The 27,139-nt window shown below is 49.6% G+C and overlaps 1 protein-coding gene across 2 annotated transcripts in view; it reads right to left on the minus strand.

Moving 5' to 3' along the window:
• Positions 1 to 4,398: 4,398 nt before the first annotated feature.
• Positions 4,399 to 27,139, minus strand: part of WNT5B (Wnt family member 5B) — a 109,251-nt gene continuing 86,510 nt past the window's right edge. Inside the window, exons 1-5 of one of the 2 annotated variants that reach the window (XM_041735954.1) lie at positions 20,262 to 20,395; positions 18,928 to 19,079; positions 17,485 to 17,732; positions 11,544 to 11,836; positions 4,399 to 5,816 (exon numbers count right to left, since the gene is read on the minus strand). In XM_041735954.1, the coding sequence (XP_041591888.1) occupies positions 5,358 to 5,816; positions 11,544 to 11,836; positions 17,485 to 17,732; positions 18,928 to 19,079; positions 20,262 to 20,327 (1,218 nt within the window). In that variant the 5' untranslated portion in view covers positions 20,328 to 20,395 and the 3' untranslated portion in view covers positions 4,399 to 5,357. Of the gene's footprint in view, positions 5,817 to 11,543; positions 11,837 to 17,484; positions 17,733 to 18,927; positions 19,080 to 20,261; positions 20,396 to 27,139 lie in introns of those variants that run through there. The other variant, XM_041735956.1, reaches the window with a different exon arrangement.

Genomic DNA, 27,139 nt, shown 5'->3' on the forward strand with positions numbered 1-27,139 from the left:
CTGCTGAGGCAGAAGGGAAGAGGACCCACCAAGAAGAGGGAGGAGGAGGGAGAGCAAGCCAGAGGTGTCTGCTTTCAGCTCCCAGAGACACTGGAATCTCTCTTGAACCCTTATACAACGCCCTTCCCTTTAAGCTGATTCAGGTTGATTTCTGTGGCTTCCAATTTTGAGAGAAGAAACTACTCAGTGGCCCAGGCAATTAATTTCCTCAGTTTCCTCATCTGTTCATAAAAATCATCTTTCACTGATCCATGCAGCAAGTATTTGTTAAACACTTTCTCTGTGCTAGGTACTTTTTAAAGTCCTAGGAGACACAGCTGGAAACAAAGGAGATTTTCTTTTTTTAAAAAAAAATTATTTACTTATTAAAGAGAAAGAGAGCACAAGCAGGGGGAGCAGCAGAGGGAGAGGGAGAAGCAGACTTCCCACTGAGCAGGGAGCCTGATGAGAGGCTCATCTCAGGACCCTGGGATCATGACCTGAGACAAAGGCAGATGCTTCACTGACTGATCCCCACAAAAGAGATTTTAAAAAAATCCTTTATGAAACTTATTTTCTACTAAAACAATCTCTGGAAATGATGTAAGTATGTGAAAGGAGGACATAAACTTCAAATCGAATGCCAGCAGAAGGGCTGGTTGACCCAACACATAGAGCACAAGCCCCAGGTCTGAGAACACGTCCTGGAGGGCCAGGGCCACTTAAAACAATACCCATTCCTTTGGGCTTTATGATAAAACTGGGTTAAAAAGGTTTACCCTGGGGCCTCTGGGTGGGTCAGTTGGCTGGGTTTCTGCTCTGGGTCGTGATCTCAGGGTCTTGGGATCGAGCACCACGTGGGGCTCCCTGCTCAGTGGGGAGTCTGCTTCCTCGAGTGCACTCTCTCTCTCTCTCTCTCTCTCTCTGCCCTTCCTCCCACTTGTGCGCACTCGCTCTCTCTCTCTAAGGTAGAAGATAAATAAATAAATCTTTAAGAAAAAAAGTTCACCCTTCCTATAGTGTCTTTTCTTCTGCATCTTGGGTCCCTGACAGGGGATGCGTTACTGACAGGCCCCACACCTAGGCAAACTGTCCTGACAGATACTGTGGTTTCCTACCTGCTGTGGCTGTGGACAGCTTCTGTCTATTCTCAGTTATCAGGGGGAGCAGTAGGTAATCCACACAAGTGACACGTTAAATTCACAGATAGTTTTAAAATCTAATTTTAGCCACTCCTTTTCCCACTCAGTTATTTATCAAAAACTACTCAGGAGGCCCGAGTGAACAGATTTGGTGCAGCCTCTGGTAGAGCTGCAAATGAACAGATTGAAGACCAAAAGGCAGACAGCAGGAGGGAAAAGCAAAGAATGTAGATCATCTACAGGACGAATGCCCAAACTCTCAAACAATCTAGAAAATTAGCTGTGTGAGAGCTCAGTCTTTGGGTTGCCTAATAATGTCTGACACTCAAATCTATGGAGAAGCTTCCTACTTAGGGGCAAACTACCCACAGATCTTACATAAAACCAGGGATTAAAGCTTCCTTTACTTATTGTTTTGGTATAAATACAGGACGGGGATTCTTGAATAATAAAGGACTAACAGGAATATTTAGCAAGCAAGAGCAGTGAGCCCTTCTCAACATTCCTTCCAGAGATAGGAAGCTTGTCATCACTAGTCAATCATCAGCAAGGACTTCCAGTAAAGACAGAACAATCCGCATTCTGCAGCAGCTCAACCAGAGTGGTGACAGTGATTTTTACCTTTTTTTTTTTATAGCTTCCTTACCTTTAGTGCCTCCCCATCGCCCCTCCAAACTTAATGAAAAACACCCATTCCTACATGCATGGGTGTGCCTGGCATGTGTGCACACCCCCCACACCCACCCACAGACATGCAGGCACACACTGAAGTTCTCCTGAGGCACAAGTGACCAGTACCAGTGGGATCTGGCCATGCGTCAGAGCCTGTTTTAAGATGGAAATGACTACTTTCCTCCACCTTCTTGGGACCGTGTGGCTCTCTGCCCAAGACGTAGGTGTCTTCTCTGATAAACTACTGCAGCTGGGAGAGCTGTATGTCGCAGAGCCATCTCAACCATAGATGTCTTGCTAGCCCCTAGAACTCCCGTGGATGACAAAGCCAGAGTGAGGCAGCAAGCCAGGCGGAATAAACGCAGTTTAATAAGTTTTGTTTCCCACCTCAAAGGACAGAGAGCAGACAACCAGTAAGGGTTTTGAACCCAAGTTCTTGAAAGACTCATCAGGATGCCTTTATGAACAGGAGCCTGGTCTCACCTTAATCCTAGCTGTGACTGCCTTCCTACCCTCCTGTCTACTTTTAAATGGAGGCAGTCAGACATACCTTTCTCCTGATTTTGTCTTGAAGGCAAGATGAATATATGCAATCAAAGAGCCAAGCAAGTATTACGTTACCACATTTGTAATAGATCTGTCCCAGGTAGAGGAGGGAGGTAGAACACCCAGGGCAAACACGTTCTGCTCTGTGCCAGAATGTTCTCTCCCCTCTCGATAGAAAGGATCCCCTGGATGGCTAGGATTTCTTGGTCCAGGCATTACATCCAGTGCAATGATCCTTCAGTTAGACCATGTGTTAATCATATTAAATTTCAGGTACTGGAAAATCCTGCACAGGGTCGCCCTGTGGATCATGGGCTAGCTCATCCTGATGCTGGGTCCAGTGCAGTCTCGGGACGACCACCAGCACAGGGTCCCCTCGAGGCCTTGTTAAAGATTCAGACAGCTGTCCCGCTCCCCCAGACCAACTGAATAAAAATCTCTGATGCAGGAGGCCTAGGACTGTGTATTTTTTACAGCACACTGACGTTTGGGACTTGCTCAAGATTTGGAGGCCCTTCTCTGGAAACCCAGGAGCAGGAGATCTGACCGCACATTCTGTCCCTGCTCTAACATGTGGTTTCCAAGCAGAGGTTCGTTTTCTTAGGTTGGTCTTCATATTTTCCAGCCACATTCCTACAGCATTCCTGGTTACATCATAGACAACTGCCAGTCCACCAGGACTTAACATGTCTGTAACTATAACTACACCCCAATCTATTTTGAAGATTAAATCTTTCCTAACCTTGGTTGTCAGTGGCTGCAACAATTACACTGGTATTCAAACATGTGACTTCCTCCTTAGGTCAGAAAGAAAACATTTAAAGTTTCCTCAGTCCCCTTGCCATGACTCTGCAGGAAGACCTCAACATAATGGGGATGATGCACCTCCTTTCATGAACATGAAAGTCGCTTTCTATGGACCAGTCCCTCACAGCTAATTTCCTGAAGTTGCTAAAGATGAACTGGATTTTGGCTTTTCAGGCCGAAAAGCTCAAGATGAACTTTGAGCACCTGACATAAGGTAACCCTCCAGGAGTTACAAGGGTGATGTAGGGAAGAGCAATAGTGCCAGCCAGTGTTCAAAACCCTTATTATCGTCGATCTGTGTGACCAAGTTAGTTTGGCTAAATGCCAACTAATGAAGCCAAGGACATGGTTTGCATCTTTTGTAGGCCAGTAGGCTTCAATCACTTTCTCTTGTGGACTATTCATCTTGAAAATGTCAACCAAAGGAATCTGAGTAATAGCGTGAGGAATAAGGTGAAATAACCCTAGGTCTGATGTCCTTTGAGGACAAATCAGAAGGCTCTTCTTTAGGCCCTAAAGAGACAAGTGGTATACGTGGCATGATTCCAATCCAGACAGAATCCCTTTTAGACTGTTTTGAAATATAATTTGCTCATTATAACCCAAGTTGACTCTTTAATTCCACCATCTCCCCAGTAGACTTTTTTAGAATAAGACTGGTGTCTCTCTGTGGGGTGACTTACTGGGTCACCTGCAGGCCGGCCACTCTAATGCACCTGGATCAAGGTGTCCCAGGAACTACCTCCTCCCTTTCTAGGATATAACATCTCCCTTTTGGGTCATCCCTGAGCTCTGCCCTCCTGTCTCTCCTGGCTCCAGATCCTGGAGTCCGAGACTGGAGACGGCAACATAGAGAAGCCAGCAGAGTGTCCCCATAACCTGTGCCTTCCCAAAGACCCAGTGAACAGACCAGGGGGTGACCGGGTGAGTTGTAAGATGGAAGAAGGGAAGGGAAACATGAGGTTTAAACCTTAATCTCTGAATTCTTTTGTTCATAATACTAATAGTAGTAGCTAGCATTTATGAGTATTCAAATTGGCGTTGGCCCTGGGGGCGAGTGCTTCAGTGCATTACCTTATCCTCATAGTCCTCTGTCTCTGTCTCCAACCACCAGACTAGAGCTCTAAAAAGTTTCCATTTCCTTACCCTCTTCCACACGCACACTGGGTAGCAAGGTTCTGAGGATCAGATCAAAAATAAAAGGAGACTCATGAAAGATACTCGTGTGTCCAAAGAAGGAAGGGGAGAGAAGTCCAGTGAAGGGGGTTTAATGTCAGAGAGAAACTGTATATCTGGGGCAGAGATGACAAGAGCGAGCCAGGCCAGCCAAGCCTGACCAGGCCACACATCCTGTCATTTGGGGGGTCTCCACGGTGAAGGAAGTGACAACAGCAGCATCCCGTTTCCTCTCCCTGTGGGAGCACAGTGCAGCACTCGGACCAGTTACGCTCCTGGCTCTCTGCAGCTAGGGCACAAATATTCAGTTCGTGTCTCTCCTAACATGTCAGGCTAATTGACCCCTGTGCTCCTCAGCGCAGGAAGCTGGTGGCAGGAGCCAGTGAGCTGTGGAGGGAGAATAATTCTCACTGGACAGACAGGCCTGGGGTCTGGGGAGGTGCAGGTCCCTTTGTGGTCACCTGTCAGAGATGACATCGGGCCTCTTCTCATTCCTGTAACTCTGGGTTCTGCCGGGATGCACCCGAGTGAAAGGGTAAGAAAGCACTGGACCCTTTTACGGAACCAAGCGGTATTTTGGACAAGACCCTGAAGACATGACATGGCTGACTTCCTGCCACCTTGCACAGGGCCTCCTGGCCTCATGACGGGGGTCACAGGGCAGCCATCCAGCCAGCAAAGACTCCAGACATCCAGACAAAACCATCTTCTCCATCTAATCGCCACTCGTCTTCTTAAGGCCATAGTGGGTAGGCAGTGAATATCCCCAAGTCCCTACATCCTGAGAGTCCCCGGCAGAGGGAGAGGGGGAGAAGCCCCTTGCCCCATCTGCCGGGAGTAGAGAACCAGCAAAGTTCAATCCTCAAAGATCTCCAGCATCTCTTAAATAAGCTTTTCCTTTCCATTTTCTTCTTTTAATTATTTATCATCCATCCATTTCTTTATACAAATATATAATAGATTTATATAGATTTATATAATATAAACTTTGTGAGGCAGAGTGGAGAAGAGGCCAGAAGAGGGGGCCTTTGCAGGCTATTTACAGACATACTGGTCGACGATCTCGGTGCACTTCTTGCACTTGACATAGCAGCACCAGTGGAACTTGCAGTGGCAGCGCTCCACCTGGACGCTCTTGAACTGGTCATAGCCACGGCCACAGCACATGAGCTCGCAGCCATCCATGCCCTCCGAGGTCTTGTTGCAGAGGCGGCCCTGGGTACCCAGGGAGCCCGTGGTCTCATTGCGCAGACAGTAGTCTGGGCTGGAGTCCACATAGACAAGGTCCTCAGGGGTGGGCTGGTTGAAGCGGCTGTTGACCAGCTCCAGTTTGCCCTTGCGGGTGATGCGCATGGCGGCTGCGCTGTCATACTTCTCCTTCAGCTGGTCCCCTACTTTGCGGAACTCGGCCAGCTGGAGCCAGCAGGTCTTGAGGCTGCAGGACCCTGAGACGCCGTGGCACTTGCAGGCTACGTCTGCCATCTTATACACAGCCTGAGGGGAGCAGAAAGAAGGCAATAAGAAGGAGCATCCCTGGTGGAGGATGTCAAGAGGGTGGTGAGGGGCACCTGAGGCCAAACACGGAAGGGGACTGAAGCTGGTGTGGGGGGGCAGGGGAGGAGTAGTTTTTCAAAGATCTTTCCAGGAAGCTCAGTTATCCTGATTGGAAGCAGATAAAAGGAGAACCACCTAGAAAAACACCGAGGAGGCAAAGTCCATGTCTGGTCAGCTATAAGGATGGTGGCATTTTGTGCACTTGCTTTGTCTAGTGTGTCCATTTCTTATTATTTGAAAGTTGTTATGATAAATGTATCATCTTTACCACCAGGGAAAAAAAAGATATTTCTACCTTGACCAAAGTCTCAAACAAATACCAACCAACAAACCATGTGCAATTTTTGCATGATATGGAGTACATTCGGGCAAAAAAAATCCAGTCATATTACCAGCCTGCAACAGAGCCTGCTGGCATGGCCCCCAGTTTGCCAAAAGCTCTCCCTGACTCTGCCAAATTTTTTTTTTTTTAAAGATTGAGGTTTTTTGTTTTTGTTTTTGTTTTTTTATTATTTATTTATGATAGTCAGAGAGAGAGAGAGAGAGAGGCAGAGACATAGGCAGAGGGAGAAGCAGGCTCCATGCACCGGGAGCCCGATGTGGGATTTGATCCCAGGTCTCCAGGATCGCGCCCTGGGCCAAAGGCAGGCGCTAAACCGCTGCGCCACCCAGGGATCCCTGACTCTGCCAAATTGCCTAAGAACTAAACAGTCCCTTTTTCTGTGTTAATATTTGGTGATTAACTCCACGGAGTCACAGGGGCCTTGCTACAAACCACACCACTTTCAAGAGCAAGACCATTATCTTCCACCCCAGAACCCGCAGACACCCTCCCAGACATCCAGAGGCTGAGTACAGAGGAAGAGGGTGGAGCCCTGTGTCAAGCAAGAGCAGGTGTGGGGGGAAGGCACCAACAGGGGTGATTTTTCCAAAAACAAATCCACCTGAAGCCACTGAACCACGACAATGTGGAGTGGATTTGAACTTGGGCTATCCCAAATCAAAATTTTAAAAGCAAAAGTAGATCAGAATGCTGCTTTCCAAAATGTTTTTCGATGAAAGCATCCTGATGCATTGTGTCAAATGGCCTTGGCAGTGGGCCCAGGCATACAGATGGCAGGATAAAAATGCAAGCCTGCTGCAGAACACTTTCTTATGCCACAGCCATTGTCACTAACTGGGTCGGGACTCATTTTTCAAGGTTTCTCACAGATTTCTTTTCAAGAGTTCCCAGATTGTGTCTTTATTCAGCACTGCACTGAGACCACTGCAGGTGCAAGAAATAGCTTCATCATCATCAGCTCATATTACAATTGTCAAAACTCTTCCTGATTTTTTTTCTGGTGTGGAATTATTCCTATTATTTTGTGGTGGAGAAACTGAAGTTCTGGAGAGGCCCAATAATTTGTTTGGGGCCACCCAGAAGGGAGTCAAGAATGACGAGCGCTTTTGCACTCCAATCTGGGGGCTTAAAAACGGCTTACAGTTGAGAAGGAAGGAGGCTCCTCCCCAAGGTTAAAGGTACCAGCTCCAGGCCCAGGGCATAAAGGAACCAACACCCCATCCCAACAGGCACTTCAAAGACGGAGTCTGCAATTTGCAATTACCCTCTTCTGGCAACCCCCCCTCCCCCCCCACCGCCAGTCTGAGCTGGGGCCTCACATTCCTCTGGAAAAGGTACTTGGTGTAGCCAGGGAGGTCAGGTATCCGGTACCACTGGAAGAAGGAAACATTTAGGGCCTAAACCTTCTGCCACTAAGTGACCAATGGGACAGGATAAGCATCTCTCCTGGGAGCCAACACTTAGGGAGATTAGAGGAAAGACAGATGAAGAAGACTCCACAGAGTAAGAACAGAAGCATTAGTATAAAACAAATCCAAGAGGAAGAGTGTCACTGATCTTCACTCTGTAGACATTCATTCTGGTCCTCCTTTGTGAAGAAAGACACTGTAATACTTGTATTTTTAAATATTTTATTATTGATAATATATATAAGCTCCTCTTACAGGAGAAGGCAGAAAAGAAATCCAAATCTTTAGCCTTTCCTGCTAATTGAAAAAGCAATAAAAGCTGATTAAAAAAATATTTTTAAAGGTTTTATTTATTTATTTGAGAGAGAGAGAGAACAAAAGAAGGAGAGTGACAGGGAGAAGCCAACTCCCTGCTGAGTGGAGAGCCCAACGCAGGACTTGATCCCAGGACCCCAAGATCATGACCCAAGCCAAAGGCAGATGCCCAACCAGCTGAGCCACTGAGGCGCCCCTAAAAGCTAATTTTAAAAACATTTTCTTAGTTCTGGATCCTGCCTCCTGACAAAGCCCTAAGTCCCTCTTCTGCACTGTCTAATGGTGTGACTGAGCTCAGTAACTGATAGGAATGTCACGAGGATTAGACAGCCTTTATCTGGAAAATGCTTGAGCCCTTGAGTGACAGACAAGGCAATATCCACCCACTGCTCTGGCCATCAGTGTCTAAAATGGGGTTACTAGAGACTCTCAAAGGCCAAGAGAAGTTTCCTGCAAAGTATGCCTCAGATTTACTCTGTGGCCAAGATGTCAGATCCTAGGTATCCCACTAAAAAAAAAAAAAAATTAGTTGGGGTGCCCTGCTGGCTCAATCGTTGGAGTGTGTGACTCCTGGTCTCAGGGTTGTGAGTTTGAGCCTCATGTTGGGTGTAGAGATAACTTGAAAATAAAATCTCTAACTGGCTGTAAAATATCAACCCAGGGAATCTGCAATCCCTGCCACTGTTTTAGTCTTCCCTAAGGAATTTTTTGTGTAGGTGTGAGGCGGTGGGAGGTGCATACCTTTGGCCTCAGATGGTGATTGATGGTGGAGGCCTGTTCCTTGGAGAGGGGATAAACATTAGAGAGGGACAGGAATCCCCCACTTGGAGCAGACAGATAAAGGCTGTGGAAGAGGTGCGGAGGCTGGGGGGAGAGGCGAGGGACTGAGGAAGGCAGGGAAGGTGTGTGAGTGAGAAACAAGGCAGATGGAAGGAAGGTGGGCCAGATAAGGGTCAGGACAAACAAACAAACAATTAAGGGCAATAAAACGAGGAGCCAGGAGAAGTGAGGTCAAGACTGTGACTGAGACGAGCCCAGATCAGGATGAAAGCCTAGTCACCTCGGCATCTGCCACCAACACCCCCAGGACAGCACAGAGCGGACACAGGAAACGACCTTCCATGAATTTGACCTCTTCTTGGTGGCAGAGCAGGAACTTTGCTCTGCATGTTCCACTCGCACTGGCCTCCCCATGCAAAACACAGAGAGTTGTTACAAGAGCTGTGGGTAGATCCCAGAATACGGGGCAGGGGGAGGAGGGGAACTAAGCCAGAGCCCAAAAGGTAGCCAAGGCCCTATTGTAGTTCAGACGCAGAGAGACCACTAGTTATAGGGCATGGGAAAAGTTGTAAGAAGTAGGTGGTATCTGAACTGGAATCTTAAAAAATGAATAGAATTTGGACGTTTGGGACATAAAGTGAATATCTTAAACTTTTTTTTTTTTTTAATCAGTCTCTCCTGGGTTAGATACCCAAAGACTGCCAAGCAGACTGCCACACACAGAGAAGTCCTGGGGAACAGAGGTGGCCTCACAGATGCCCTTAGAGTGGAAGGTCATCTAAGCCACGGCTGCTCTCCGTGCCCTGGTTTGTACCAGAGCAACAACCTCAACTCCCAACCCCGCCACAGATTAACACCACTGCTCACACCCAGATCAAGCCTCTGGACATGGGCTCTGAAAGGAAGACACTGGGCAAATGACCAATTCTAATTTCGACTTGACATCACGCTATTGAGGACACTAAGTTTACACAAGCATCCACCAAGCCAACATCACAGATCCCAATTTGTATAAGACATTTCAATTACATTTATTTGATATGTGTGCCTGTGAAACATGAGTCGATTTTTTGAATTAGTAAGCACTTTTCTAGAATTATATCCATATCTTGTTACTGAATCACCAATGAACCCACATTAAATTTCTGGATTGATTTCTTGTCAAAAAACTGCTAGTCTCACTGTTTAATTATTTCATCTTTGGTCTCATTATAGTATCTTGCTTGGGCCCCTGAGCCAGCTGTCTTGACACAGACTTGAATGTGGACAACACTCCTAGAAAGAAGTCTGAGTAGTTTCCTGAGAGGTCTGTGGTCCCCTAGCCCTGTGCCGGGAGCAACCCCCTACCACCCAACACTCAGACCTAACATCTCTCTATAAGGGAGACCTGGAGGGGCGCCTGGGTGGCTCAGTTGGTAAAGTGTCTGCCTATGGCTTAGGTCATGATCTCAGGGTCATGGGATGGAGTCCTATACTGGGCTCCCTGCTCAGCAGGGAGTCTGCTTCTCCCTTTCCCTCTGCCCCCCGCCCCCCCGCTTGTGCTCTCTTGCTTGCTCTCATTCTCAAATAAATTAATAAAATCTTTAAAAAAAGAGAGAGAGAGAGGGCAGCCCGGGTGGCTCAGTGGTTTAGCGCTGCCTTCAGCCCAGGGTGTGATCCTGGAGACCTGGGATCAAGTCCCATGTCGGGCTCCCTGCATGGAGCCTGCTTCTCCCTGTCTATGTCTCTGCCTTTCTGTGTCTCTCATGAATAAATAAATAAAATCTTTTAAAAAGAGAGAGAGAGAGAGAGAGAGAGACACCTTGATGCACATTCACACTCCCCTCCACATGGGAAAACACTGAGCCAGCAGAAGGCAGAGTGTCTGACTGAGCAAGCCTCCCGGTATCCTGCAGCAGAGGCAGACCACCTCAGGTGCATCCAAGGGAAATGGAGACAGAGTGTGCACTCAGGGGAGGTCTTCAGGAGCCGGGTGCAGGCAGAGAAGGCACACGCTCTCTGGCATAGCATCAAGGAAACCTAGAGTGTGGCCCAGGCATGCTCTGCACAGGCAGTAAACCATGTTCACCTCAAAACCCACACTTTAGTTTCTACTGAAATTGAGGCTGAAAAACAGTCACGTCTCACTTGAGATTGGCCATACAGACAACCTTCAGAAGATGGTTATCTTTTCCACTCCCCTCTGCAGGGCACTCTGCGTTTAGAAGTCTGTGTGCCGTGGGGCACCTGGGTGGCCTAGCGGCTGAGCGTCTGCCTTTGGCTCAGGGCGTGATCCCGGGGTCCTGGGATCGAGTCCCACATCAGGCTTCCCACAGGGGGTCTGCTCCTCCCTCTGCCTGTGTCTCTTCCTTCTCTCTGTGTGTCTCTCATGAATAAATAAAATCTTAAAAATTAAAGAAAAGGGTGTTTGCCGTTAGCATCTACACGTGCTTTTGGATTGGGCGTGGATGCGCATGACAGCCGCCCTAGAAAGTCAGCTGTGCTTCTGCACCTCATAAACCCCAGGCTGGGTCCAATGGCCTTAGCTTCCAGCCACCTTGGCTGCTCTCCTTACGAGGGTCGAGACAAGACCTGTACGTGGAGCGCCTGGAATCCTGACGCCACGGAGCCTGAGTCTTCCCGGCACAGCCGTCCCGTGGGGAAAGAAGCAAGGTCCAGCAGCACGACGCTCGCGCGCACCCTGTCGGGACGGCGCCTCGAGGAGCAGGTCCGAAGGCCCGCGGGCGTCCGGGTCAGGCCTGCAGGGAGGTGAGGCCCGCGCGGCCCGGGCGCCCCGCCCCGCCCCCCCGCCCCGCCCCGAGGCGGGGAGCCCCAGCTTACCCTCCGCCCCGCCTCGTTGTTCTGCAGGTTCATGAGCACTCGGGCCTGCTCCTCCGACCCCTTGGCGAAGTTCTTCTCCCGCTCGCGGGCGTCCACGAACTCTTTAGCAAAGCGGTAGCCGTAGTCCACGTTGTCCCCGCAGCCGCCCCACAGCCAGTCCCGGGGCAGGTCCTGGGGCCGCGCGGCCCGGCTGCAGCCGCAGGTGGACAGCTCGCCCTCGCGGCAGGCCCGGCTCACGGCGTCCGCCACGCCCGCGGCGCTCACCGCGTAGGCGAAGGCGGTCTCCCGGCTCCCTGCAAGGCGAGGCAGGCGAGGCAGGCGGGGCGGGCGGGGCGGGGCAGGGGGGGGCGGGGGGCCTGGGGCGGGGCAGGGGGGGCGGGGGGGCCTGGGGCGGGGCAGGGGGGGCGGGGGGGCCTGGGGCGGGGGCAGGGGGGCCTGGGGCGGGGCAGGGGGGGGCGGGGGGGCCTGGGGCGGGGCAGGGGGGCGGGGGGGCCTGGGGCAGGGGGGGGCGGGGGGGCGCCAGCTCCCGGGGCGGCCCGGGCCTCCTCCGCCCCTCCCTCTCCCGGGCCAGCAGCACCGCCGCCGCCGCCGCCGCCGTAACGCGCCCGGGCGGGAAACACCGTCAGGGGAAGCCTCCACACTTCCAGGCCACGTCCCCTGCTCTGCCGCTTAGAGACCTCTCCATAAGGAGCAGGAATGTGCCTCCTCCAGCCCTTGAACACAGAGTACAAGGAATCCCTCCGGCCTCGGCCCACACCAGTACCCAGGGAAGCGTATGTGGTGGGTAGATTCTTAGGAGGCAGAGCTAAAGAGGGGACATGGGCATTAAGGAGTTTAGGGGACCCGTGGGACCAACAGAACGAGCTACAGTGGAAATCGCAGGACCAATAGTGGGGCTCTGCAGCCTTGCAATAACCTCCCTCTCGCAGATGCCAATTTCTGACCACTCCGTGGGCCACACGTCTGTCTCTTTCATTGTTGCCATCATCTAGCTAGATAGTAGAAAAGGCCAGGAGGAAAGTGAGGCAGAATTACAAAGTCCAGAACAATCCACACTGTTTCCCTGTCTTCCATGGGGTCCACACTGCCTCCCAACTTAGAGCTCAAGTGAACCAGGTCTGCAGGACACTCAGCAAAGTCTCTCCAAATGTCCAGATCATTTCCAGGAGAAAATGTGAAACGTGTTCCTCTCTATTTCTGTAGTGAACCACTTAAAAACTCATATGATCCATGTTCCACTTCAATAAAAATGTTTCTGGGATCCCTGAGTGGCTCAGCGGTTTGGTGCCTGCCTTTGGCTCAGGGCATGATCCTGGAGTCCCAGGATTGAGTCCCACATCGGGCTCCCTGCATGGAGCCTGCTTCTCCCTCTGTCTGTGTCTCTGCCTCTCTCTCTTTCCCATGAGTAAATAAATAAAATATTTTTAAAAATAAAAAAAAATAAAAATGTCTCTAAAAAATAATACTCAGTCACCAGGGAAATGCAAATCAAAATCACCATAAGATACCACTGTACACTCAGAAGGACGGCTAGAATCAAAAAGGCCACGAATAGGGCGCCTGGCTGGATCAGTTGGCAGAGCACACAACTCCTCTGATCTCAGGGTTGTAAATTCAAGCTCCATGATGGGTATAGCGACTGCTTAAAAAAAAAAAATCTTAAAAATAAAACAAAATAGGGACATCTGGGTGGTTCGGTCAGTTAAGCTTCTGCCTTTGACTCAGGTCATAATCTCAGGGTCCTGAGATGGAGCCCCATGTTGGGCTCCCTGCTTGGCGGGGAGACTGTTTCTCCCTCTCTCTCTGCCCCTACGGGGAGAGCCAATGGAAATGGCTGTGCCCACACCCCCTCTCATTCTCTCTCTCAAATAAATAAAATCTTTAAAATAAATAAAATCTTAAAATAAAAGGCAACTAGTAAGTTGGCGAAGATATGTGAAAAGACTGGAACCCTCATGTACCGTTCGTGGAAATCTTAAGCTTTGAAAAATTCTGGCAACTCTCAAAAGGTTACACATGTAATTAACATATGACGTAGTGATTCCATTCTTAAGATATATCCAAGATAAATAAAAACATGCTCACACAAAAACTTAGACATGAATGTTGACTGAAGCATTATTCATAATAGCAGGAAGTGGCAACAGCTCATATTGTCCATCAGTGGATGAATGGGTAAACAAAAGGTGGCATCATCCTCGCAGTGGAATATTATTCAGCCATACAAAGTAATAAAGTACTGGTACATGCTGCAATGTGGATGAAACTTGAATTATTATACTAAGTGAATCATGTAGCATTTTTTTAAGGTTTTATTTTTAAGTAATCTCTGTACCCAATGTGGGGCGGGAACCCATAGCCCCGAGATCAAGAGCACACGCTCTACCAGTTGAGCTAGGCAGGTGTCCCTAGCATTTTGTATCTGTACTGAACTAGATACAAAAGGTGATCTCATTAATATGAAATGTCCATAATAAGAAAATTCATAGAGACAGAAAGAGTATTGGTTGCCTAGGGTTTCAGAAGCAGGAGGGAATGGAGGATGATTACCAATGGGTCTGCAGGGTTTTTTTCATAGGGTCACAAAAACGTTCTGTAATTAGACCGTGGTGCTGGTTGCACAATCTTGTGAATTCATATACGGAACTATTCACTTGAAAATGGTGAATTGTATGGCACGCAAATTCTATTTCACTACAGCTGTTATAAGAAATAATACATAATATTCAAAAAAACTCAGGTGTAGAGGAGCAGGGAGAGGTTCTTAGCAGGAAGCTGAGATTCTATCTTGATCTCAGTGATTACATTAGGCAGAATCTCCTGTTCTCTACTTCATCCTCTCCTGAGTCTTGTGGTCAGAAGTAGACATCCCATAATCCCGCCTTGGCAGGTGGAGACGGAAGGAGTCTGCAACCCTCAATACGTCTAGAATGACCTCCCACTTTGCCCTACTTCTTGATTATCTAGGCAGGACACAGTCAAGCTTGCAACCAGACAAGACTGGGCAAGTCCTGTCTTTCTCAAGAGGTAACCTGATGGTCAGCTTCTGCCATCAGGATGGACATTTGAGTCAGTGCTGAATCGCTGCCAGAGACCAGGGATCTATCTAGTTGAGGGTGGTCAGACTATGAGAATGAGCCACTGGGATGCTAGGGTGACCAACAGGTTCTTAGGCAGGAGGGCCTAACTCTCTCCTTGAGGGAGCCATGCCTGAGAGGTCTTTCTGAAATGGAGTCTCAAGCCCCTGCCCTGGTATCCCTGGGAGGAAAGAGCCCTGATCTGCAGCCCCATCTACATCCCAAACACTGTGACTCTTCCTTTTCACAGCATACCTCAGAGAAGCAGGCTGGGTTTTCAAGGCAACACAGCCCATCGTCTTTTAATGACTTTAATCACCAGAACGTTCTTCCTTATAGTAAGATGAAAAATATCTCCCTGTAACTTCTGTCCGCTGGAGCTACACTATCCGATCCCTTCCGATTTGACAGCCCTTCCACATTGGAAAACAACTGATATGCCTTTTATGTTTTGTCTTTTCCAGGCTACATGTCTGATTTCTTCCTCAGTTCTTTAGCAAACATGCTTTTCTGAACTGAATCACTCCTCTCAGAATTGCCTTTAAAAATAATGTGCCTGCATCTGAGCATAATACTGCAGATACTATGTGCTCTGACAGTCCTGGTCTGTCACGAAGGGTTCAGATCCCAGTCTGTCCTCGAGTGCATTAGCTATCCTTGCAACTGCTCTGCTTCTTTTTTTTTTTTTTTTCTCCTAAGGATTTTATTTATTCATGAGAGACAAGAGAGAGGCAGAGACACAGGCAGAGGGAGAAGCAGGCTCCCTGCAGGGATCCCAACGTGGGACTTGATCCCAGGACCCCTGGGATCATGCCTGGGCCAAAGACAGGCACTCAATGAGCCACCGAGGAGTCCCTGCTCTGCATCATTAGGCACCGAGGGTGGGTAGTTCCTCATTCATGAGGAGCAACTGGGTCCTCCTGTGAGCCTGGAGGTACATACTACTAGGGCTACTCTCAGCCAGCAAGACATAATGCAGGGCTTCAGAATGGACAGGCAAGGTGGGGGCTTCTCTATACGTGAAACAACTCAGAGGCAACTCAAACCATTTCAAGGATAAAGGCTAATAAACCAGCAGCCATGGGACTCCTAGAGATACCTGGCATCGTCCTCCTACAAGGAGGCAGTAGGATCGTACCACACCCTCTCTCTCTGTTCCACAGTAGATCCAGCCAGCTCCCAGGAAGGCGCCCCTACGCTCCCCTGCCCAAGGCTGGGTGCAGTGCCAGCGGCTCCCGCCAAGCTGCTCTGCTGCCCTCTGGTGTTAGACTCTTGTAGTGCTTCAGAGAGGGCAGGACTTTCTTGGAAGTCCTAGGTACCCACAACAGCTGCAGGAGAGGGAGAGGCCTCAGGGGAGCCACTCCCCGCCCAAAGGGCTTGAGTGGAGGGTACCTTCCCAGGTAGCATAAGCCTGCAGGAGAGCTACAAAAGGAAACTGAAAAGAAGGCAAGCAGAGGGTTCCATCTGTAACAGAATAGGGTACCGAGAGAACAGGAGGGTCTGTTTTCATTCCCCCAAGCAAGTCTGCACCCAGTGGAGTTGCCATTTCTGGTAACTCCTTCCTTTCCTAAAGTAAAGCTCACTTTTTGGCCCTCACTCAAACAAAATTACACACGAAAAGGATCTAGCCAATATCAGGCACACATTAGGTCCCAGAGAAACGTAAGTTCCCCAAAAGTGATCAGTGGATGCCTCTCTCTCCACCTGGAGTCATCCTCCTCCCCACACCCGGAACCCAGCACAGGCAGTGCTGCTGAGACTATACCAGATGCTAAGTGTACTTGAGAAGAATCAATAAACTATGAGCAATTCCCAATTCACCCCAAGTCCAATCTCTTAGGAAAGCTGCCCCGGAAGACTGTTGCAGGAACATGCGAGCACTCCTTGTCTGGACCTTGAGTTAATAGCGAAGGAAGAAAGCGGTTCAACGTGTGCTTTCCCCTGGTCCTCATTTATCAATATGGGCAGGGGAAAGAGCTCAGGAGGGAGGGGCCTTCCACATACCCTGCTTCCTGCTAAAGTCATTCTTCAGCCTCAGTGAACTCCCCAACGCCATCCTTGGCAGGCAAACTCTTGGAGAATGGGCCACAGGAGAATACAGGGCTCTAACACCTTCCTTCTATGGCCCTGGGGATCAGACCCCCATAGAATAGGGCCGGATTTCTCAATTTCTTGCCAGGGAGGGGAGGATTGCATTTCAAAAGGACCTAAAACAATTAGACCCCAGATCACACCTCCATTTAAGCAATAGGGCAGCCAGAGAGTCCCAAGGGAGTGGGGTGAGGGGAAGGGACAGGAATCCTGGAAGAGCTGGCCTCTCATCTTTCTTCTTGGTCTGTCCCCTTCCCCCACTTTCACACACATCCCTTTGGAATGAAAGAGCCAGGACTGGACCTAGGGCCAGGTTATGACAGCTATCACCAATTTGGCCCAAAGTTTCTATCTCTCTCAGAGTCCAAGTGGAAGAGGCAAACATCATACAGACATTCAGGGCTGCAACTTTTGGTTCTCCACACAGCACCGTCAAAGGGGCCCCTGGGCTGAGATAAGGGGCAGTGGCGGCGAGCATGTTTGCTAATCCACTTTAACAGCTCCACTGTTCTGCCTCTTTCCCAGAGTGAGCCACATGCGGATTGCCCCCAACAGGGTGAAGCTGGGAGCAGAGAGCTGGTGGAGCGTGAGCTGGGTGGTCAACACATGATCTAAGACTCGTCTTCCTGTCTCTTTGCACACCGCTTCCAAGCCTTGGAGAACTCCCCTAAACACTCGCGAGGGCCCTCTGTGCCAGGCTCAGGAGAGCGTTCTTGCACCCAGGCAGGTGAACCTGGGTCCTCTAGCCAAGCCATGTGTTGGTGGCCTCTTACCTATCTGCATGACTCTCCCAAAGACAGACATGTTGTCCACGGTGCTGCAGTTCCACCGCCTCTGACGGAACTGGTACTGGCACTCCTTGATGCCCGTCTTGGCTCCCTCCCCGATGTAGGCCATGTGCTCCTGGTACAACTGGCACAGCTTCCTCTGGCCAGGGGAGAGCCCAGGAAGCTGGCTGCACACGGGCTGGGCACCGATGATAAACATCTCGGGTCTCTGTACAGGGCTCATAGCTAATGACCTACAGCGGAGATCCAGAAAGGGGACAAAAGACCAAGGAGTGAGCACAGGCTGTGTGCAGCACTAAGTCATTCATTCAACACATTTACCCAGTGCTTTCTTTCTGTGCACAAGGCCCTGTACTAAGGCATGAAAAGGAAACTTAGTAAAACAGAGGCCTTGCCTTCAAAGGGCGTTGTGTGGGAAACTGAGGCACAAATGCAGATGACATGGAAGATGTCAAATGATCAGACAGAGAAAGAGCTCTTGCAGCTGGAGAGAAGATTTTATAAGGCAATGGCCAGAGTGCGAACTGGGTCTCAAAGGCCAGGGGTGGGGGTGGAGGGCAGGCAGGGAAGGGCGATAGGGAGGGCATAGGACATTCATTCCAGGCAGGGGACAGAAACAGCCAAATCTCAACAGGAAAGAGGAGAGCACATGACTTATTCAAGGAGTAGGCGTGATTCATTCACTTGAGCCCCAGTGCAGGATGTATGATGGAAAGCAATAAATTCCTTTAACTAGACCTGCCCCTATGCCTGGCAAACAGAAGAAGCCAATTTACATACATCACAACACTGTCTAAATCCCCTGACCCACCCCTTCTCTGTTCAGCGGCTTTCCCTTGGCTCATCTTCAACCAGATATAGTAAAGTGTGCAGTTAGATGAGAAGACTGTATAGATATGTCATCTGAGTGCAAACGTGAGCGGGGCACAGACCTTGCAAAATAGATGAGGAGTGCCTGCCGCTTGCTTGCACGTTGACTTGGCAATGACAATAGTCTTAAGAACACAACAGAAGGCCCCACACGGTCCTGTGGATCTCTCAACTTCTCATCTGGTCATCAGACTTATAAAACAGGAATTCTACTCTCCTTGCCCACATTGGGGGAAAAAATCAATATTCTTATTGATCCAATAGCAACGCAAGAGCTATTTCTAACAACACATGGGGATGGAGGAAGGTCCAGGAAAAGGGGAAAGCAGACAGGATCAGAGGAAAATACCAAACGAACTCCTCCTCCTTTATCCTCAGTGAACCTCTACCTCTGGGGGCTTGTGAGAGACAAGGCTGTCCTATTTTTCCTGGGATAAAAGCGATTCTTAGGATTCCTACGAATAAAGGGATGATCACAACACACGGTGACCTTTCTCTGCATTCAATTACCAAAGGAGGCGTAGGTTGTAGAGAAGGGCCTCAGCCCCCCTCACTCACCACCAGGAGCTGGCTTCGGCCGGAAGATGAGCCCAGCTGGACAGCAGTGCAGCGGCGAGCAGCAGCCGGCTGGGCATGGTGGGCCTCAGCCTTGGCCCTCCCCAGTGCCCTGGGAAGACCCCAGGGGCGGTCGGCTTCTGAAGCGGGGCTCCCTGGAGAAGAGAGAATGGACAGACAATCAACATGGAGATGAAGCTGATGAGGCAGGACCAGAGGAGAGGGCGGGGTGGGAGCACCAAGGATGAGCTCCAGGGTGGGGGGTGGGGGCGGGGATGGGGGTCTAGTCAAGTTCTGCTCAGCCAGCAAAGAGATCCAGCCTCTTTCCATCTTCCATCTCCTAGTGCTGCTCTTCTCACCAGGGGAGCCTTTGCGTCTCCTACCCCCACGAGTGGGAACCCTACTCAGGACCTCATTCCAAAGGAAACAGTAAGCTGGGAAACTAGAAAAGAGGAATGAAAACGAGTCCTTTCAGGCCCAGAGCCTGTTCCATATAGCATGAAGGAAGATGCTTTGGTTGCTGCAGCATCCACCTGCCCTTCCTCCAGAGCATCCGAAGAAACCAGGGCACCATCCACTCCTTCCTGTTCATCTCCCTCCAGCCAGAGGCTCTCCTTCATGGGCTACGAACAGCTGGTGAGTGAGATTTACCTGCAGCCGAGTAGGAGTCTCCCCTCCCGATCCGTACCCTTCTCACTCCAAGAAAGTTTCCGTGTTCCAGCCCTTGTTTCCCAGGAATATAGCAGACAGAAGGGCGAGGACTGCACTTTCTCAAGGCAACTCCTCTGAGCAATACCATGTGTCCCTAAAGCTGCCTGGGGGGGGGGGGGGCATGGCATCTTCCTAGGTGGCCTTCCTCTCCTCCTCTACACTGTGGCCCTCGAGGGGCAGCCAAGAGCACTGCTGGCAACGGTAGGGCACCACCAGCTCTGGGTTTTGCGCTCCTGATCTCAGAAGTCTGGGCCGAGGACGCATCTTCTAAAAGCAAGGACCCTTCCCTCCCGGCTCAGGACCTTCCCGCATCTTTGCCTCTGCTTTTTTATAACTCATGCCTGTGCCTGTATCCCAGGAAAGAGCACCTTTCCTCCAGCCCTTGGAAACAAATGTAAAATCCTTGCTTCTGGATCTTAGAGCAAGTCTATTAAAACACGCCCCCTCCCACTCACCCCCACCTCCTCTCCCCCTCAGCTTCCATCCAGGGCGTGACCCCACATTTCCAGTGAGTCTTCTCCCCGGGACCCCTTAACACCTCCAACTGTACACACACACACACACACACACACACACACACACACACTGGCGCACGCGCACCCAGCGCCCCCCACCCCCCATCTCACCACGCGGCTCCCGCAGCCCTGGGTCTCCAGGCTCTCCGGGAGGGGGCGGCAGGTGCTGTGGGTCATCAGCCTAGGAGATACTTTTGTCCTGGGACCACCAAGCGAGGAAGGTGGCCTGAACAGGACCCGGGGAAGCTGGGCCACAGCCCGGTCTCCACCCCCCTTTGGTTTTTCTTCTTGAGGTTTCAGCTGGGACAGGAGTACCAACAGGCAGGTGTGTGGGGCCGGCAGGGGGCAGATCAAAGAGGAAACTTGCTCCTTCCCCTTTGTCATGCAGAGCCAGCTCGGAAATGATCCGGCCTCTGGCCGGGCCCGACTAACATTCCCCACACCCTACTTTCCCAACAGACCTCTCCTCCTCTAAAGGACGCCCCCTCCCCCTTTGCCTCCCCCCCCCCCCCCCATAAATCCTCCCTGTCCCTCGGGGCAGGAGGTCTGTGAATGCACCGACTGGAACCAAGAGAGATGGAGCAGAGATAGGGCTGGCACCAGAAGCTAATGGCTTTATGAGGGGAGGTAACCAGGTCCAGAGTAGGGAGGCCAAGAGAAGAGCTTCAAAGGGTTTCCTTATGCAAACATCCTCAACTCCACCTCCCAGTCCTTCTAGGGGCCGAGGAGTCGGAGCAGGCCCGTCCCGGAGCCCTGCGGTCCTCCTCCCTCCCAGCCGGGCCGGCAGACCCCCTACTCCTGCCCGCCCCACCTACGTCTTCACACGTTCCCACTGCCCAAGGCTCAACGGGTGCCACCTCTGATCCCCAGAGATGTTCCCCTTATGCCAGTGTCTCTCACATCTGTCACACCTTTTCATCAAGCTCCTGTGAAATCTCTGCTTCTGCAACTCCTAGGTTCACCGAGGCCACGGCACCGGGGGGCACCGTTTCTGAGCCAAGGATGGGAGTCGCTGCCCACTCACAGTCACTGTGGCTTTGACTCCCCAGTGACAGGCCGGCTAAGGCCAGGAGCTGCTAATCCCGCCCCTCAGTGCCTCCGAACACCAACAGACGGGGCTCACTGCCCAGCTGTTCCCACCAAGCCCTGATTTCCACCAAACTTTCAGCTCATTAAAAAAATATATATGTGTAAAAACAAACAACAAACAAAAAAGGCCAAAGCGCATGTGGTGACTTCTTTTTCTGCCTTCTCAATTCTCAAGTCCCTGGAATTGAACGCCATCCCCCCTTCCCACCTCCCCCAGGACGACCCCTGGCGGGGACAGACACATGGGAACCACCCTATGTGTGGTCACAGAACCCAAAGGCCAGCTCTCTGCCCTGGCTGACATTCTTTTCTTTCCTTGTGAGGAGCTGGGAGGAGAAAAGTGAAGATGGGCAACTGGTTTCATCAGCATGGGCAGCATGGAAACTTCTGGCCTCAGCCCAGCTGGGCTGGAGGGTGGGCACTGAGGCTTTGGCTTTAATGACTGGGACACATTGAAAGCCCTGTTTGTGGGTTACAGGTGAGTTTTACAGTGGGGCTCATCCAGGGAAGGCTCTCCTTTGTGTAGGAAGAAATATCTAGTAAATATAGAAAAGACTGGAGAGGGAACCCCTCATGCTGCCTTTTGTCATAACTACAGATTATCTCAGATAATGAAAGCATCTCCCCTTCCTAGGAGGGGGAACATCATGTCAAACACAGCAAACACAGCTGAGCATGAGGGAATCCAGGGTCTGTATCCTTTTGTGGTAGAGGGTCAGGGAGGGGAAGACGCCTCCAGAGGGCCAGAGGAGCTGGTCAGACATCTGCTCTGCCCTACTTCTTCAGTCACTTATGTATTTATTCATTAAAGTCATTAATCAAATGTGTACTGGGGTCCTCGTATGTGCCAGTTACTACTCTAAGGGCTGGAGATAGGTCCGTGAACAAGGAAACACATGATATGTTAGGTCCAGTGAACACTGTAAGGAAAAGTAAAGCGAGGACAAGAATCAAGAATGGTAGAGGCGCCTGAGCGGCTCAGTGAATGAGCATCTGCCTTTGGCTCAGGTCATGATCCCGGGGTCCTGGGATGGATTCCCACACCAGGGTCCTTATGGGGAGCCTGCTTCTCCCTCTGCCTGTGTCCCTGCCTCTCTGTATCTCTCATGAATAAATAAATAAGTAAAATACTAAAAACAAAAAAGGGGGGGTGTCTTGGTGGCTCAGTCAGTTAAGCATCTACCTTCAGCTCAGGTCATGATCCTAGGGCTCTGAGATCGAGCCCTGCATCAGGCTCCTGCTCCTCAGGGAGCTTGCTTCTCCCTATCCCTCTGCCTGCCACTCCCCCAGCTTGTGCTCTCTCTTTCCCTGTCAAATAAATAAATAAATAAATAAATAAATAAATAAAATCTTTAAAAAATAAAAATAAATAAAATCTTTAAAAAGTTAAAAAAGAAAAAGAATGGTAAAGGGTGATAGCTTACATTCCTTGGGGCCCTTTAGGGAAAGCCAAATTCTGAAATATCTGCCCAGCTCACATCTCTTCAAACCGTTATAGAGACAGGGAAATGGTGGCAGGGCCGTAACCCTGCTACACAACCCAGACTGCACTGTGCCATGTCCCAGGTCCCTTACTGAGACTGCAATGCCCGTCTTTGCCATCGCAATTAAAGGCGTGCATATTTGAAAACAGGGTTCCAGGTTCCTCTTCCTTTCCTTCCTTTTTTGGACTCAGTCACCAACTTTCATTCTCTTAAGTAGCTCCATGCAGTTAGCCCAGAGGTAGGAGACCGAGGAGAGAGACTCGGGCAAGTGGGGCTGACCCCAGCCAGTCTGTCCTAAAGGGGCACCTCTGTGCTTCCACACACACTTCAGAGCAGTGTACCCCAGAAGCTCCTCCACACATGGCAAGAGCTTTGACAAGGTCATAGCAGTTCACAAAAGCCACCATCGGGTGTTCAGGACTGACCTCCCTCAGCACCTGAGAACTCAAGCAAGTCCTGCATGAAATGGTGTCACGTCCCGCACCTGCCCCGTTGCTCCAGACAGGCACCCTCACACCTAGAAACCTACCCAGAAAGAACCAACAGCTTCCATGGGAGCCTCTTCCTGTCATTGGCTAATTCTTTCTGTGTGACCCAAGGAGGAGCTATGTAATGTGTGATTAAAAAATACATTTGCGAGACACCTGGGTGGCTCAGTGGTTGAGCAGCTGCCGTCGGCTCAGGGCATGATCCCAGGGTCCCAGGATGGAGTTCCACATCGGGCTCCCTGCATGGAGCCTGCTTCTCTCTCTGCTTGTGTCTGCCTCTCTCTCTCTGTGTGTGTCTCTCATGAATAAATAAATTAAAATCTTTTTTTTTTTTTTTTTTAATGATAGTCACAGAGAGAGAGAGAGAGAGAGAGAGAGGCAGAGACACAGGCGGAGGGAGAAGCAGGCTCCATGCACCGGGAGCCTGATGTGGGATTCGATCCCGGGTCTCCAGGATCGCGCCCTGGGCCAAAGGCAGGCGCCAAACCGCTGCGCCACCCAGGGATCCCCAATTAAAATCTTTTTTAAAAAAATTACATTTGCAGGGGGCCTGGCTGGCTCAGTCCGTAGAGCACGTGACTCTTGATCTCCAGGTTGTAAGTTTGAGCTGGGGTGTGGAACCTACACTTGCAACTTTGTTAGCATTCCTGACATAACAAGATAGAGGCTCTTAGGAGTCCTTGGGAAGAGAGTGTCTCCCTTTGAGAACTTATGACTATGCTGGTGTCCCAATGTCTGCCAGTGATGTGATGATTTCCATGGGGTGGTACAGGTGGGGGAGGAGCAGGACAGATGGAGAGCCTTCTCTCCCCTTGGCCACTTAACTTCCACCACTGTAGAGAAAGATTTTTTTTTTTTTTAAAGTAGGTTCCACACCCAGCATGGAGCCCAAGTCAGGGCTTGAACTCATGACCCTAAGATCAAGAGTCACACACTTAACCAACCGACTACCCAGGCACCCCGAGAAAGATTCTTTATGGATCTCAAAACACTTGACAAACACCTCCTAAAATGCACTCAGGTTCCCTAATTTCCTCCTCTATTTTCATGTAAGTACTCATCCTTCTTAAACCTGAACACCAAATCAGTGCTCTGTGGTCTAACCCAATGGTTTCCACACCAGTCTTCCTGAAACACTAATCATTTCCATTTGGAGACCTACTGTGGTTCCTAGCTCTTCAACCATTCTAAACTTCCTGGCCTGGCTTCCTTTAATTTATGTCTCATTTGGGACACCTAGGTGGCTCAGCGGTTGAGCATCTACCTTTGGTGCAGGTCATGATCCTAGGGTCCTAGGATCAAGTCCTGCACTGGGTTCTCCACAGGGAGCCTGCTTCTCCCTCTGCCTGTGTCTCTACCTTTCTCTCTGTGTCTCTTATGAATAAATAAAATCTTAAAAAAATAATTTATGTCTCATTCTTCTGAAATTCCCATTGTGGGGTTTCTTATCCAATCTCCTCCTGTTCTTGTTCTAGGAACAAGAACTGCTTTCCCCCCAAGCCCCCATCTGATCCTCTTCCCAGGGATGCCTTCTGGTCTCCAACAGTACTTCCAAGTCTGCTCAAGATTCATCTCCTCCATAAAACTGTCTTTGATTAATCCCATGCCATGAAAATCTTTCCATCTACTTGATATTTCCTTGGCACTTGGGAGGACCCCATCCCACACCAGCTGCCTCATAACTGTGCATTTTTTTTCAGTAGATCCAAAGTTTCCCAAATGCATAAACTTACCTCCCCTACTTTCTCTGTATGCCTCCTTGTGCCTAGTATAGTTTTACTAGACAATAATAAATGACTGCTAACCAGTGACAATACTTGATATTAATGAACATTTATTGAGCACCTTCTACATGCATTGAGCCGAATATTGTATATCCAATTTTCTCACTTAATTTTCACTAAAATTCTATGTGGTCCATGGCATCATTAGGTTCACTTTGAATATAAGGAAAGTAAGTATAAAAAGAATAAGATGGCATCTGGGTAGCTCAGTCAGTTGAGCATCTGCCTTCATCTCAGGTTATAATGTCGGGGTCCTGCTCAGTTGGGAGTCTGTTTCTCCCTCTCCCTCTATCTCCTCTCCCCTGCTCATGCTCATGCTCTGTCTCTCTCTCAAATAAATAAATAAAATCTTTAAGAAAAAAGGCTGATCCCAAAGTTACTAGTATAAACATACACACACACACACACACACACACACACACAGAGCCTTTTGGGGGTTGTGGGGGGAGACATGCTTTCCCCAACAAAAATGATATCTGGATTGAGAATAAGTCTGGCTGCTTAGTGCTGGAGAAATTAAAATAGAACAGTAGTTTTTAGAGAGCTAGTGTTTATGTTGGGATGGAAAAGACAAGTCAGGCCAAGAGGTAAACGTGAGGGAAGATGGACCCTGGCATGGTTTCAGATGCTTATGGGAGACACCAGCAGAGGCAAGGAGCAGAATGGTTACCTAAAAAAATGTAAGGTTTGGAGAGAGAGTGGAAAGAAATCTTAGATCCCTCATAACAGAGAAGCTGACCAAGAGACTATATCCTAAGCAAGAGAAGATTCTATTTGATAGCATAACATTGCACTACCTTTCAGAGAATATAGCTACCAAGGAGCTCCTTTCAAAACTCATATATGACCATGTGACTTCCCTGCTTAAAACACTTCAAAGGTTCTCCATTTCTTTTCTTTTTTTTTTTTTTTTAAAGATTTATTTATTTATTTATTTTTATTTGTGATAGACAGAGAGAGAGAAAGAGGCAAAGACACAGGAGGACGGAGAAGCAGGCTCCATGCCGGGAGCCTGACGTGGGACTCGATCCCGGTACTCCAGGATCGCACCCTGGGCTGAAGGCAGGCGCCAAACCGCTGAGCCACCCAGGGATCCCAGGTTCTCCATTTCTTAAAGGGTGAAGTCCTCATCACATTATATAAGTCTTTTCAAAAATTCGACCCTCACCAGTGTTTCCATCCTATTTGGGTTTTTGCTCTGTGCTCCAGAAACCGCAAACTGCTGTATATACTTCCTTATCCACCCCTCACACTGTTTCTCCCTTTGTGTGGTGCGGACTTCTGGGAATGTTTCTCCTCTCTCTGTACGGGTCAGGCTCCTTTGTCCTGAGGTCACATCTTCAAAGAAACCTTCCCTGCTCATCCCATCCAGAGAAGGCCTCCACTTCCATCAACCTCTCGCTAGCTGGCTTTGTATTTTTGTCCCAGGATTTATTTTTATTTTATTTTTTAAAAGATTTAATTATTTATTCATGAGAGACACACTCCCTGCAGAGAGCCTGATGCGGGACCTGATCCTACGGATCATGTCCTGAGCCAAAGGCAGACACTCAACCACTGAGCCACCCAGGTGCCCCTTGTCCCAGGATTTAATATAGTGTGGTATAATCTGGCAGGCTGACTGCTGATCTGTGTTTTGTTTCTTTCCTCATACACCCTGCAGATGGTCTTGTTCACCATTTTCTCCCCAATGGTTGGGAGAGTGCCCAAGGGTACCTGGTAGGTGCTCAATAAATATTTGTTGACCAAAGGAAAAGAAAAGGCCTCTTTGGCTCTCAAGAAAATAGAAGGCAGGCTGCGGAGGCCAGCCTCTCATGGAGACAAAGTAGTCTTTTTGGCGTCCACATGGTCCAGCCCACAAAAAACTGCCTCTACCGATGTATGAGATTCTGGAGATTCCGGGTCTCAGCTTTGTTTCTACCTTTTCCTCAAAGGCATGAGTGGCAGGCAACCTCTAAAGCTGTGCATTAAAAGATAATGTGAAAACGTCTAAGACATTGCTCCTTGAGATGCTTTAGTCTAGCAGCAGGAAACATGAAAAATCTACTCTGAAAGGCAAGACATCCCAAATGCCCAAGGAATCCAAGGGAGCCTCCACAGTCAGGACATGGGATTGAAGTAGGGCCTTGAAGAATGTGTAGGCT

This window comes from Vulpes lagopus, chromosome 21 (genome assembly GCF_018345385.1).
Source record: "Vulpes lagopus strain Blue_001 chromosome 21, ASM1834538v1, whole genome shotgun sequence".
Taxonomy (NCBI): Eukaryota; Metazoa; Chordata; class Mammalia; order Carnivora; family Canidae; genus Vulpes; species Vulpes lagopus.